At 39.3% G+C, this 15,701-nt stretch overlaps 2 protein-coding genes across 2 annotated transcripts; both read right to left on the bottom strand.

The window, feature by feature from the left end:
* Positions 1–2,638: 2,638 nt before the first annotated feature.
* On the bottom strand, positions 2,639–4,035 carry LOC124297738 (uncharacterized). Its single transcript, XM_046749050.1, has 4 exons — positions 3,878–4,035; positions 3,356–3,575; positions 2,834–3,262; positions 2,639–2,757 (listed from the first exon to the last, which is right to left on the bottom strand). The coding sequence occupies exons 1-4, from the start codon at positions 3,983–3,985 to the stop codon at positions 2,639–2,641; spliced, it is 876 nt and encodes a 291-aa protein (XP_046605006.1). The 5' UTR covers positions 3,986–4,035.
* A 3,690-nt stretch (positions 4,036–7,725) lies between these two features.
* On the bottom strand, positions 7,726–14,224 carry LOC124297737 (uncharacterized protein K02A2.6-like). The gene is made up of 2 exons (XM_046749049.1): positions 11,047–14,224; positions 7,726–7,826 (listed from the first exon to the last, which is right to left on the bottom strand). Exons 1-2 carry the CDS (start codon positions 14,222–14,224, stop codon positions 7,726–7,728), a joined length of 3,279 nt encoding a protein of 1,092 aa, XP_046605005.1.
* Between the last annotated feature and the right edge of the window lie 1,477 nt (positions 14,225–15,701).

The raw sequence follows: 15,701 nt of genomic DNA, 5'->3' as shown, positions 1-15,701 counted from the left end.
ATTTCCCGCTTATTCGGAAAACGTTCCGTTATTTGTTAAATCTCTCGCCTAACTCTTCTCTGGCTGTAAATATTGTTAATTACCGCATTTATCGTAGTTGTATCTCAATCTCTTCAGTTACTTGCTTGTCATTAAACTTATCGCTTCTTACTTAATATATTTGATACTATTCCTGCTTCACCTGTTTCTTATTTTATCTATTGGATTCGACCCCGCCCCTCCACCATTATCTTGTCTATCTGAGCAAACTGTGCAAAATCGTCGTAGAACCTGACCTTACCTTTATCTATTATCTTCACCTTCACCTTTATCTTTTTCTCTAATTATCTAATTTTGACGCATGTGCGTCTGGCGCCCAACAATCGTATCTTTCTCTCTTATTACCTCTCTCTCTATCTAATTATTTAGGTTAGTGACTGCGCCGTAGGGTAACCAATTATCTCGTTTCTATCGTTTTACCCTCAACTAACAAAAATTGGTTACAAACTGTACCATGATGTATAGAATATTATTATGTAGGATAGTGAATAGGAACGCGCCGAAATATAAAAAACTGTACAACGATGAATATGTCTGTCGATTGTCGAAAATATAAAGATGCATACTTGTGATGTGTCGGATATAAAATAAAGAGGCGCATACGTTTTTACAGAAAATTTATTTATTCAAATGTTACATGTCTGATTCGTTTATTCAACTGTTGTGTGTATTGTCAAAACCTAACCATGTAACGTATATTTTTCTTCCACGCTTCTTGAGCACCTTCTCCACCAGATAGATATCCGGATGTTCAACCTTGAGGAGCTCTTGTTTGTAGAATCCACCAGCGATGGGTCGATCTCGGTAGTCTTTGAGCTTGTACGTCACAGGATGAGTATTTTCCACTCGACTTATCGTGAATATCTCAGTCGTCCAATTGGGAGTGTAACCTTTCTCGAAGACATTTTTGAATTTGCTGATTCGAACTTTGTCGCCGGATTTGAATTTTGCCGACATGGTAGGTATCGCTCGAACCCCTCTGTACGCCTGACGTGATAACAGCCTCTCGTTTGCAACGGTGACATCCGACGGTTTCATTCTTACAGTTCGGTGTTTGGCGTTGTTGTATGCTGAAACCAAATCAGAAGAGATGTAGAGCCACTTGTAGCTTCCTTGCATGCTGAACCGTTTTGACATTTTACCTTTCAGCGTGCGATTGAAACATTCACAGATCGAAGCCTCCAAATTACTGTAACAGGGGTAAAGTTTGATTCCGTAGCGTGTCATAAGCGATTAAAATTCCGAGTTGTGAAATTCCGTTCCACTGTCGCCGTGTCAATTTTCCGGAACCCGTCCTTGGACAAGCACAGATTTTATTGCCTTCGTAGCATCATCTCCAAACTTGCTCCTTATCGGTATAGCCCACCTATGCTTTGAAAAAATATCAATAACTGTGAGCATGTACTTGTAGCCTTTGTTTTGTCCAGCGTACGACGTCATATCAGCAAGATCCGCTTGCCAGGTCCAGTGCTGGACAAAATTGTGATAAAAAATTAACAATTACAAATCACTAAGGATAATTTTTAATGACATCGAATTCCATTAAAATTATTTTCAGTAATAATAATTGAATCGGAGTTCAGTGAAATTACTTTTGATAATTGTAATTGACTCAGAGTCCATCGAAATTATTTCCAGTAATTGTAATTGAATTGGATTTCATTTAAACTACATTGCGTAATTTGATTATAATCAAAGTTTATCAAAATTACTTTCGGTGATTGGAATTTAATCAGAAATCATTTCAATTATCTTCAGTGATTGTAATTAAGTCAGACATTATTAAAATTCTTTTGAGTAATTGTAAACCACATGATGTGGTCCAATCGAATTTTTTTTTGCTTGAGAGAATTCCAGCATCGAAATCAATATCGCGTTTTTTTTCGTAAAATCGAAGCCTCGAGGATTGAGTTGAGGAAGGGAAAAAAATTGAGTCACGTTTAATATAATAATAGATATGTATTATAATAATACTTGAAACACACAAAAAACATATGGTTATATGTAGTAAGATAATCGTCTGGTTATTATAGTTTTCTCAATACAGCTAAAATATTTGTTTGTTTGCTACCGACAGTACTCGTCGTTTGAAATTAATATCAGAGAGTCGGTTGTATTTAGGGAGATCCATCATGGTCGCAAAACTAAATAAACGTTCGACTGGAGCAGAAGATGGCAGCGGAGTGTTGTACCGAATGAACACTTTCTTTACCAGCGGATAGCTATCCAATAATACCAAATCTGTAGAACGCTCCTTAGTAAACTGAATAATTTGTACCTCTGGATCTTCGTTACGAAATACCACGCTGGATCTCCCGAACGTAACACTCGTTGGCCCGAAATCGAAAAAGTCGGAATGTTCCTCAACTTCCGGATGAAGCGAAATAACGTCAGCTTCAAGCTCACGTTGAGCCGCGTTAATCACGACGGTACGGATCTTTTCTTGAATATTGTTTGCAAAAAAACCTAACCAATGAGCCTTGAACCGTGGGTGACTTATAGAAGTTATAGTAGCGTACTCGCCTTCTTTTTCGATTCGAAAGAAGTTCGAAAATCTAGTCTCCAAACCGACGATTAGAGCTTGTATGACAGGCAAGTACTAGTGCATTTGGGGTTTTTCCGTTAGGATCTTCAATTTCCTTGTCGTTGTAATCAGAGTTGGCAAAACATATCCGTAGTAGCCAAATTCTTCGCCCTGCAATTTGTCTATAGCTTCTGCTATTGGACGAAGACATTCTACATAGTTTTCTATGTATTTGAAATCGCTGTCTCTCAATGGATATTATGCGTATACCTATCATCGTGCTAGCATCTGGAAGTTTATCTTTGAGCGCGATTGATTGTAAAAAAGAATCGTACAAAGAATTCCATCGTACCACAACAGGCCTCAGTAATGCAACTTCCAGTGCTTCTTTCAGAATCTCGTAGTTTTTTGGGGAACGCGTGATTCGCCATAGCTCTGTGCATCTATCCATCACTTCACTGTGAGATGCAGATAACTGTTCGCTACATTTGATGCCTTTCAGTGCATCTTGCGTTGCTGTCAAATTGAGCGTGTGACTCGCGCAGCGAAAATGCTTAGGCAACTCGAAATTCTGGGAATCGTCATCAGGCATATTTTCGTATGCTGCTGTATCTTCCGCAATCGTTGTGTACTCCAAATCAGATGCCGAATTTTCATCTTCATTCGTACTGCCACCCGCATTTCCAGATGTGAGACCCGCTATATTGAGCGATTGTTAACATTCGATTTCGTTTGTGATAAACTTGTGGTATACAATTTTTGAAAATAGTTTTAGGTGTAAGTATTCTTTACCGTAAAAAAAATCGTCCGGCATATTCACGCCGAACACCCTGAAAGCTTTAATGAAGTTTGATCCATTATCCGTCACCACCGCCACTACTTTTTCCGGATTCAATTTGAAAGTCGAATGAATTTCTGTCAACAAAGCAGCTATGCGATCGTAGGAATGTGTGCCCGAAAAACGTCGACAGGCTATTGCAGCTGACTTTCTCTGTAAATTTCCTTGATCAATCTGTAATTCAAAATCATATCGTTTAAATATTGCACCTTTGCCTGAAATACTTGGGATTATTTATTTATTTCTGTTTTTTTTTTTTTTCATTGTGATGAGTACAAATGATTTAGTTTAAACCTCATTCATGAACACGATTTTTTTTTTTTCAATGTGTTTCAAGATTAGATCTCTCTGGAGCGCGAAAAATCGAAGCATTCTTTGGGAATCGTCATGATTTCTCCTCATTTCTCATTCTTCGTCATGATTTTTTACGCTTGAGAATAGTAAATCTCTAAGTAAATCTTATCTTACGTACCCACCCAGTGTACTGTAACACCCATGAACCGCCGACAATTATTACTCCACACATCTGCAGTTGTGCAGACCACGGTTGCTCTCTCGTCAATATGTCTTTTAATTTGTGTCATTCGATTATCAAAATTTTCCACGATTTTTCTACTGAGAGAACGTCTTGAAAGATGCTTCAAAGGTTCACCATTTTTTTAAATAGCGAAATCTGAAATAATAACAAAAGTGCTGCATGTCTAACTTATTCCAAAAATTATGGAAAAAATATTGTGTTAAATTTCAATGGTTTATTTGTTACATTATCATCGAATATTTTTCGAAATGATGCCATGTCTACTGTTCTCAATGGCGCCATATTTCGAGAACATAGTTCGTTACATTTTCTTCGAACTTTGCCTGTGAAAATTTACAAGCTGAACGCTTGCTTGGCTCTTCTTCAGCAAGCTTCGCCCGCTTTTCGCTACAGCACGTTTTATATCCCGCGTACTTATCGTCATGAGCTCGCTGTAACACAAATAATGAAAAATATTTGAATAATAACGAAATTTATAAAATTCGAAATATCTATTGAGATTATTATATTATTAAAATAATTAAACTCGTCAATTCGTTTATTACTATTTCATCCATTACTATACGATATTACAATTAATGAATCAAAATAATGAAAAAACCAATAGTGAAGACCCTTATATATTCTACGAGATTTTTTTCAATTCTCTTCGATGTATTTTATGATTCACGAAATATTGATACTATTTTAACTACTCTGAACGGATTTTTTGACGATTGATAAATACTAAATACTATGATTACATACTTTCAAATGAGTTGTATAATTCGACAAGACCTTCAGCGTGCCCCGTATTTTCTTATCACTTTTACACAACTGACATTTGGCTAAAATGGTACCGTCTATTCTTGATTCTTCCGGTATCACAACGAAAAACTTTCCATCCAATTAAGGATGTCGCTGGCATTGACGTTTTAACTCGATTGCTTGTGTGTCATCGTTATGGTCATTATCTGCATCCTCATGTTCAATGGAACGATCGATACGATCATTACTGTGATCTTGGTTAGTAATTCTTCCTTGCGAAGATGATACTTCATTTTCTCCCGAATCTTCACAGTCCATAACGTCTGAGAAAGTAATGGAATAATTGAGAATATTGACAAAATAACATTTGTACTATCTATGAAATCTCTGACTCAACCAGCATCGAAGTACGGGGAAAAAAATATGTCGCTTGTTAGCATACGTATGATAAATATGAAACTTGGTAAAATATAATTGCAAACAAACAATGAAAAATATTATAATAGAGAAAGAACATACCTGCAGAAGTACACGTTACAATAACGTCTATTCATCTATATACCGTAAAAAATATGGGAAACAAATCGAGATGGCGCTGAAATTTCTCTCACTGGTGGTCAAACTGAGGTATTCATATTAACACAGAAAAACGAAACAATGCATTCAGTATCGATCACCGGATGTAACTTTATCGGAATGTTGTTTCGTGAGCTGTATCGGGGATAACAATACACCAATATATTTCGATCGCTATGAACTTGGGACGAGAAGTGCATTTGCCGCGAGCAAGACTACCGCGGTAAGCTCTGTCAATGTTCGTCGTCAATATTCGCGACCAGTTGAGAAGGTTACGGTGGGGATAGGTAAAGAGTGATGAGACGCGCGACAAAGGAGGGCAAGCGTCTCAAGCATCACCGGACTTTGTTTCACCTCAGTTTTTGACGTGAACAAAGCATGTTTATTTTTATTTTGTATGATATTGAGACAAAGCGGTTCCGATGAGCGTTTTCGAAAAATAATGTGATGTTGTAGAAACTACACACTTTCAGTCCTACACACTTTCAGAACTTGATATTTTTGTGGCTCAATATTCGTAATTGTACCTATTGAAAACGATGTCTTATGGAATATAATTTCTATATTTATTTGAAAATTGTACTCCAAAAAAAATAAATTATGCTCAAAAAAGATTTTCAAATATTCAAATATTGACATTATAAAACTTTTGAAGAATTGTTTTTTTTTGGAGCACAGATATTTTGGTTCATTTTCTACAGTTGACATCGCTCTTGTCTTTATGACAATAAGTGCTCAAAAAAATTGGAATTGAAGTTCAATATTTTATTGTTGTCCTCGATAGTTGTATTTTTGAAATATGCATAATTTTTTTTTCTCTAACGTTATTCCTGCGAAATAACAACAAATAGACAAATAAATTTACTCCGTTTTTGGAGTATTCAAATGGTGTGATCGGAACGAGTCTTTTACAGTCAATATGTGAATGGGCTATGGTTACCAAAGTTTTTTGGGTAGCTGATCGAGGATTTCACATTACTTTGAAGAATTAATTTGTTTCAATAATTTGCTTGACCAGTCAATGTGAATATGAAAGCTCCATGAAGTTCCCGACGTTTTCGGAATTTGAAATTATGTTGAGAATTCGACATTACGTTTCCAAAGGTAATTTGTTTAAATAAATTATGAAAAACAACTGAAATTTGAAAAAAAAACATAATCATTTCCAGTAATTGTAATGGATAACAGAAAAATCACAATTGTTCCAAGTAATTGTAAGTAGTAGCAAAAAAATTACAATTTTTTCAAGTAATTTTAATTAACAACAAAAAATTTACAATTATTTGGAGTAATTGTAGTTGATAATCATAAAATTACAATTGTTTATACGAACTGTAATTGGTAAATCAAAATTTATAATTATTTCCCGCAATAGTAACTAGTTACTAAATATTGCAGTTATTCACAGTAATTGTAATTTACGGGTAATGAAATGACGAAAGTAATTTCTGCTGCCCAATTCTGGCCAGGTCTCGTCGATGCCGCGCACGTCTACACGTCGACGCGGGTAATTCCGGCGTGCAAGCTTATGCAGTTCCGTCACCAGTGCTTGCTTTTCCTCGTTCATATTCCAACGCTCTTAGTCGGGTGTCTAATTGAGAAATGTAATCAACGTTTCGAATCGACAGGTCTCCGTCTGTTTTGAAGTCTGTGTAAAATGTATCCAAGGCTTTCTCCGTGGTGAGCTCCAAAGCTTCGATCATTTGATCGAGGTTGTCGATTTGTTTTTGCAGCACGTTGAATTTTTATCTCAAGATTTTCAAAGTTACAGCATTGTTCGGCTCTGCGGGATCGGCGACATTGCACAGTCTTTTTTCCGTACATCGTAATGCCCGTTCGCTGTTATTTGAAATCCGACATCTGGAGGACCGCGAGTGCTCGCGGCCGTGTTTTCATCCAGATGCCGTCCAAACACGTCAACGCTCATCTCGGTAATGAATGCAAAAACGATGGGAGCTGCTTAATAAATGATTCCTGCTTTGCGTAGCTCTTTGACAATGGAGATTATTCCGTCATTCTGACTCGGATTTCCCGCTGTCTGAGATGCCAGGAGTAAACGAAGACGCTTCACTAACTCGTTCGGATCATGTCAGAAAATGTATTCTGTTTTAACACCTTGTCGAGTGATCATAGCTTGCGGAAGAAGACCTTTACCCTTCCGGCGAGGTGATGGGGAATAATCCATCAATTCGGCAAGACATTTTTGAATCTGTAATTGTTATCGTTTCGAACAGCCCTATCGGATGAGTAATACTTCTTATGCGCGTTCGTTGCGAGGATTATGTTTTTGAAATTTTCCCGATCTCCGGCGCTCACAGAAGAACCGTCAAGCTTTATTTTGAACAAAAGTTCCAGCAAACCCTTCGTTTTCGGGTAAAGCGTATCGCCAATACGAATGTAGTCACTCTTAAAAGATATCAACGAATCACGAATCATTAACCCGTTTGAGAGGTGGCGTACACCCTACACTTTGTCCAATTCACCTTTTGTCTTTGCATCTCTCATCGGTGCAAAATACTCATCCTCGATTTTCTCGACCGGTGTTTCTACGATTGTTTCATCTCCTGTTGAAGCAAAGGCATCGTCCATTTCCGAGACAGTTTCATTTTCCGTTTCATTTTTCATCTGCATCGTATCTTCTTTAATTTCTTTTACCTCTTGTTTCACAGGTTCAGTATCTTTTGTAACATTAACCAGTTTTGGCAACGGAGTCACTACTGGTTTAAAAACGTCACTCAATTTCTGAGTCGTAGATTCCTTGACCGACTTGAGCAATCTGTGTTTCCGAAGGATCGCAGCACTTGCTTCAGCGATCTGATGTAGGACATTTTTTAGCTTGGAAATTTTAGCGCTCTGCATGTTGACGCAACTGAGTCTGCAACGCTACTGCGTCTCTCGCTCGGAAACGTTAGATTCTATTTCTTTTCCAGGCTAACAGAAGGATCAAATCCCCTCCTGTATCTTCCTTCGTTGAGCTCACTGTCTTTGTCGATCACTAGAAACCCGTACTCCTCACCGTTCCAGCATGCAGAGCACACACTTTTAAACTCTGTGTAAGACATACCGGTGTTTCCATGGTCGTTGTATACGTGTCGCAGGTTCATATCGTCTTGTTTAAATAACACGAGTAAGTTTACGTTGTCGCGCACGAGATGTTTCGGAATACGCGCGTACGTCTGACAGAAATAGAAGCAGTCAACGTCGTGATGTCTACCCATGCAAAAGTAGGCTCTAATATTGTCCTGCTTCTCGTACGCTACATTGTCAAATATGATTTTTGAATTGGGCTGTGCTTCTTCGGGTGTAATCACTTGCTTATGCTCGGTAAACGCAAAATACTCCGTATACTCAACATGATTCAACAATTGCTTCTACAATTGGTATTAAGGTTGGTTGAGAGATTTCGAGTAGATGTAGATATTTTCAAATCTGAGTCCGTTGGGATGGGTTATCAGTGTGAGCAACGCATTAGTTTCACCACAATTCGACGGTTCACAGAATATTGCACGTACACTATTCGGAAGTAATTCACCGTGCCGTTTGTGCCTTTTGACATTTTTCTTCGAAAGTTTGTCAAAATTCATCACGGGAAGCTCAGTAAGTTGTTTCTCAAACCGCATCTCGGACATGACTGATCGGATTTGCTATAAATACCCCGTTTTGAAGCACTTTTCTTCAGTCAACGCACGAACATGATTGTGTACAGAGGTGAACGAAGCAGCAGGCGGCAACATCGTGGCAAGGGTCTGGTGAATAAAATCATGAACAGCCTTCCAATCGAATTGCATGCACGTGGTTATCAGTACTGTGTGCCTTTTACAAAACTAACAAAGAGACTCGCGTGGGGTGATCTGGGAATCAATTTCTTGACGCAGCTTGCAAGGACCATGACATTGCTCACTTGCAGAATCGTGAAAATCTTGAAGTTAGAAACGAGGCTGATAGGGTGTTTGCTGAGAAAGCTTGGAAACGGGTTCTCGCAAAGGACGCAAATTTGGTTGAGAAGGCAGCCGCTTGGGCGATAGCTAATACAATGGAAATCAAATCAAAACTCGGAATGGGAATTCGAAAGTGAAAAATTGAGACATTAAAAAAAATAACAAATGCTGCAAAACATTCTATGGTTCCAAGCAACGATGCAAAAGTAGCTATCGAATCTGCGCTGAAGGGTGCTGAGAACGCCGTTAAAATGCGGGTGGTAGATGTTAAGAGCGAACACCTCGCGTCCTACCAGTACCTTCAAAAGTCAGTGGTTTTATACCGTTTCTGATTCCCATTCTCGCTGTACTTGGTGCTACAGGCGCGTTAGCCAGTGGTGCGGCAGGTATAGCGAAAGCTGTGAACGATGCAAGTGCTGCTGAACGAGAACTGGGAGAGAGCAATCGACACAACAAAACTATGGAAGCCATCGCGTTGGGCAAAGGGCTTCATATGAAACCGTACAAAACAGGTCTTGGTCTTCATCTTTCAAAAAACTAAATGCGATGCTACCACGTCGAGCGTTGACTGATTGGGACCTGTTGAAATATGCAAAAATCTTCAAGGTTCCGCATTTCCGTGGTGTTTTGATGTGAAACGAAATGACCGAAAACGGTCCACGAAAAAACGAGTCAGCTATAATCAACCTTGACGACAAAGACGGTCCGGGAACACACCGGGTTGCACACAAGAAACGTGACAATAATATCGAATACTTTGAAAATGTCGGCAATCTTCAACCACCCTCAGACCTCGTAAAATACCTCGGCGTTTGTCGTGTTAAATGCAATCATGAAAGCTACCAGGATTATGATATTGTAATAACGGGGGAAATTAAGAAAGGTCTAAGAGAATCAAAGAGTTCTCTGTGCGATTTAAGCGAACGCCGAGCCAAAGAAGTCTCACGAACAAGGAATATTTTAGAAAGAAAATAGATGTATTTGGATACGGAGTTCTCCTTTTAAAGTCTAGAAACTGACTGTTTTTACAATAATGTCGGTTGACGCAGCAACCTTATTCTTTTTTAAAGACATAAGAGGTTTATAAACGTCTTTCATCTATGATGACTACTAGATCATTTAAAAGAGGACAAAACGGGTGATTTCACCCTTTCTAACAATATATTTGAATCCGGACACTTGTGTCTGGAATTTCTAAGTCGTGAGCTATATAAACATGGTGCGTGATTCATCAAAGTCAGTCTACCACTCGCAGTCATGGATGATTCGTTGACGTTAACGATTTCGGGAACCTTTCTGATTCTCGAGGCACAATATTTCCCATCGATCGAACTTGCTCGTGATAAAAGTTATGCTTTTGGCTCGGGGGAATTGTTAACTTTTGATTCGATTTCAAATGTTGATGTTGGTCACAATAAAATTTACGTAGCTGATAGAGAGATCGTTATACCTACCAGCAACTACAAGATCGGGGACATAGAGAAGTATCTTCCAAACGTGCTAAGAAATACAGATATCAGGCTCGCCATCAAACCTAACAATGATACATTACGCAGCGAAATCACATGCAACCACACGATTAACTTTGAGTCGAATGATTCCATTGTTCAACTTTTGGGATTTACACCACGTGTATGGAATTCAACAATTCGACTGCTTTTTCTTCCCGCTATCTGTGCAGATTGCTGTTTCTCTACGCTATCCAATACACTCGGTCGTAACAAATCAAATCTAGTTTTAATTTCCCGTTTGTACATCATAAACGATGGTGATCTGCCAGTTGTACAGTGTTCTATTGATCGATAGTCGAATAAGAAAAGATTAACTGCGTAGTCGAGAGGTTTACCGGTTTGAACAATTTTATCGACTTTGTCCTTAAACGTGCCTACAAAGTTCTCAGCTGCACCATTTGTTGCTGGATGGTGCGGTGCTGTAAAACTCTGTCTAATACCATTTATTTTACAAAACTCTTGAAATTCTTTACTTGTGAATTGAGTACCGTTATCGGTAACTACGTGTCTTGGTAAACCAAATCGTGACAACACTTTTTTTACCTCCTCGAGTACTCGCGGTACTGTGGTACTTTTATTCATATCAATGACCTCTGGCCATTTCGAGTACGCATCAACAATTATCATATACATATGTCCGTGGAATGGGCCAAGGAAATCGATATGAATCCTACTCCAACAATTATCTGGGTACGGCCATGGCGTTAACGGAACACTCGTAATCTCTTTGCCGAATACATAATTATAAAATTTCTTAAAGCCGAATACAATTGCACTCGCTTCCTTATCAATTATCGCACGGCTCGCTTCTTTCTCCGGAATTATTTTAGACGCGAACGCTATCGGTCGCTCGGTACCGTCTTTGTATTTATGTGACAGGATCGCTCCTAACCCGTATGTGGATGCGTCGCAGGACAAGATCAAATCGGTGTTAGGATCGTAGTGTGCTAACACTCGTGGCGATACCAACTCCCCCTTGACCCACTCAAACGCTTTGTCACATTGTTTTGTCCAATTAAAATTATCTGCTTTCGTACACTCATAAAGACATTTTAGTTTTTCTGCTCTCTGTGGCAGAAATCTCGCGTAGTAAGTGATCAACCCAAGAAATGAGTCTAATTGTTTTTTGTTTACCGGCGTTGGTGCTTCTATCATTGCTTTGACTTTAGTTTTTGATTTGTGAAGCCCATTCTGGTCTATAACAAAACCCAAAATGTCCAGCTTTTCTTTGAAAAAATCACATTTGCTAATATTTACTTTGAAACCATAGTCTTCGAGTCTTTTAAATACAGCGTTCAGCGCTTCTAAATGCTCTTTATCGTCTTTGCCAGTACAAAATATGTTATCAATGTACGGAATTACTCCGTCAATTCCCGCTAAGCATTGCTCAATCTTCCTTTGAAAATCACCCGGGCCCGACGCAATACCTTCCGGCATTTTAGTATACCTGTAGAGGCCTTTGTGCGTTATTATTGTCAAGTAATCTCGACTGCTCTCCTCTACCGGGATCTGCATGTAAGCATGCTGGAGATCAATCTGCGAGAAAGTTTTACCGCTTCTTAGCGCTAAAAAAATCTCATCGATTAATGGAATTGGGTGTCTATCTTTAACTAAATTTGGGTTTAACGTCAACTTAAAATTTCCGCAAATTCTTACTGTGCCGTCTGTCTTTATTACCGGTACAATGGGTGTAGCCCACTCGCTGACGTCCACCTTCTCTAGATGGCCTAATGTTACCAGTCTATCAATCTCGTTTTCGACTTTACTCGCTAATGCAAATGGCAAGTGTCTAGCTTTCAATGCGACTGGCTGAGTATTTTCTTTTAACGTTAATTTTAACATTCCTTTATTATATAAACCTGGACCTTTACCAAACAATTTTGGAAACTTCGTTGGGAACCCCATCGTTTCATTTACTCCATAAATTTTGTTACACATATCTGCTCTCTTATTCAGTTTTAGAGGCCATAATCCAAAAACTTTTAGCCATTGCCTGCCAATTAACATTGGACCATCTCCTTTCATTACTCTCATTCCCAGTGAGGCTTTCTCATTGCCTATCTTTACCTGCAAATTATCCAGTGTTCCCACATGCTCTAAAGGTACCTTACCGTATGCGTTTAATGGACTACTAATCAACTTTACCTCGCAATTTGGAAAATATCTGTCTTTATCTCTCTTAGATATGATCGTTGCATACGAACCTGTGTCCATTTCCATTTTGAGAATCCTATTATTAATTAATACATCTAGATACATTGGTTCGGCTGTTATATTATCGCTACTGCAATTTGCGTTGCTGCTGGTCATCCTCGATGATTTTCTCTCGCGGCCAACATCCATCATGAAGAAATCGTTCTTGTCCCCTTGTTGATCCTCAGACTCCTGCTCAAGGTGTTGTACCGCCTTTTGTGCTGTACACACCATCTCCAGGTGCCCTTTCCTTTTACACGAGTTGCACGTGCTGAACCGGTGATAACAATCACGAGCCCAGTGGTTGTTTCTTCCGCAGCAGAAACATGCTGACGAGCGCCTAGTATTTGCGCTCGCGTTTTCACTCGTCGAGCGGTTACCCCTATTCATCGGAGCTCTGTTCAGGTAACGCTGGTTGCCGCCCCTTCTACCTCGATCTGCACCTCTTCCTCTTGTGTGCAATTGTCTCTTGTACTCTGGCTTTGGAGCCGAGCTTATTTTGTTTACTATTGTCTTTGATGGTTCTCCAGCTGCTTGGTCTGTCGATGACGCATACTTCTCGGCTGTTTCCAGCGCTGTTGCCAGTTTGTAGGCTGAGTCGTATGTTAATTTATCCTCGCGAAATAATAACGTTTTTGTAGTGTGATCTTTCAGTCCGCACACTAACTGATCGCGTAATGCTATTTTCGCGTCACCGAAGTTACAATTAATCGATAAACTTTTTAATCTTGCCGCAAACTCCGACACTGACTCTGTTTGCGATTGTCTCGCTTGATAAAAAGTACATCTTTCCATAGTCTCTGACGGCTTCGGGTTAAAATGATTATTTATTAATTTCACTAATTCTTCAAATGTTTTGGTGCTGGGTTTTTCGGGCGCACATAGATCACGAACAAGTTTATAGGTATCGGGACTAATTTTCGTTAGCAACACTGCCGCTTGTTTTTCTGCCCTGACGTCGTTAGCTACGAAATATAATTCGAGCCTTTCTGTATACATCTCCCAATCGTCCTTGCCCAGGTGAAATTCTAGGCGTGAAATATTAGAGTTGGTTTCTGCCATTGTGTGGAATTGTATTGTTTCCTTATTATCTTCTTGTACGCTGCCCTGCGGTTCGGTCTTGTCGACTTGTTTACTTTCTTTCTCTTCGTTCACCTTTCGTATCTGGCACCGTACAATTTTTCGTAGTACGTCGATATTTGCCGCTTCGTCGAATTTTAATCCCAATTGCGTTAAAATTGCAATTAGTTTAGGTTTATTTAACTCTTGAATCCACGACGTTTTAGAGTAATCGATATCAATTCCACTAGTGCCCGACATTAATTTTGTCGTCCACTTCACAATTTTCCCGGTTTCCTTTGTGTAGTGCTTTTACGCTTACGTGGCTATCGAATACAGCGTGTAACGCAAAAATGGCCACTAAATTTGCACTATTAAGCCAACCCTGCACTATAGTTCGAATGAACCTCGTCGCCAGTTGTAATGTTTTGTAATGGGGCTCTCAAATAAATAACACTCGGGATCAGGCTTAACACTATAGAATAATTTTATTAGGAAACAAGTAAATAAGGTGATTGCGTGTGTCACGCTTAGCGCTCGCTGACCAACTGCTTCGGGCTGTACCGTGACTACATACATTCTTACTTAGTAGTTGTACATCGAGTAACGTCGTGAACACTACAAATATAACTATAGTGGAAGTCGTAGAGAAAGATTTTTAACAGATCTAGAATTGATGCGCCGACGTAAATAGGTTTGGCGAAGTGAACTTTGACACGATTCATTTCAATGATAACCATATCAGTGTCAAATACGGTGCGGCTGTGAAAGTTTGCTCGGGCAATAAGCGTTCTCGCACCACCTTTTCCCTCCCATTTTGTAACCAATTTAACATCTTTATGATTTCGTACATTCTCCATAGTCTTGCCGAACACAGCGTTATTCATGAGTTTGTAAAAGTTTTTCTCAAATTCATTCCTAGATTGCTTACGCATGTCTGTATTGAGCGTGATGTACGGCTCGAGCCATGGAGATTGCGCAAACTTCAAAATTCTATGCACTTTCGTTAATTTCAATCCTAAACTCAAACACTGTTTCAAATATCTATAGTGCAATATATACTTTGTTTTGGGGTGAAGGTTGGTCGCGAGTTTGGCATTTTTAGTACCTGGAGGAGTAAAATGTTCGGGACAAAGAGGTAAGTCTTTGTGATCCTCGTGGAGTTCTACAGGGTAGTCTAAATCTACCTCCAGAAAGTAACCGATCGGCGAATCGTCCGGATGGTTCGTTATATCGATGTGCTGATACTCCCACTCGAACGAACCGATTGGTAAATGCACGCTCATAGCTGCACCGTACAGGTTATTCACGTCAAAATACATGAGATACGATTCCGCTTTGTTTGGATCAAAATCTTTTCCCATGAATCTATTATTGGCCCGAGCGTGTCGATTGGAACATTGTGCTACGCCGCCTCGAATGGCTCTTTCAATAAATAACACCATTTCAGGGTTGTCTAAAAGTTGCAAATTTACATTAGTATGCTTGAGCATCGCGTCAAAAGCAAGTCCCGGTGCAGTGTAGTAGTGCAACGGATCTAAATCGTATGTTTTGAAGCAGCTAGCGCGGAAATTTTCGAAAATATCGGCAAGCAAAAGAACATCGGTCTTTAAATATAAATCTGAATAGCCTCCCAATGACTCTAAATGGAATTCCACCCAAACAGTTTTCGCGTGCTCGTAATCGATGTCTGAAATATTTGCATCGCAGAGGTGCGAGTAGAAATGCTTCTTTGCAG

Source organism: Neodiprion virginianus, chromosome 2, assembly GCF_021901495.1.
Source record: "Neodiprion virginianus isolate iyNeoVirg1 chromosome 2, iyNeoVirg1.1, whole genome shotgun sequence".
Lineage (NCBI taxonomy): Eukaryota > Metazoa > Arthropoda > Insecta > Hymenoptera > Diprionidae > Neodiprion > Neodiprion virginianus.
Note: the sequence above shows the minus strand (reverse complement) of the source record. Positions and strands in the feature narration are given on the sequence as shown.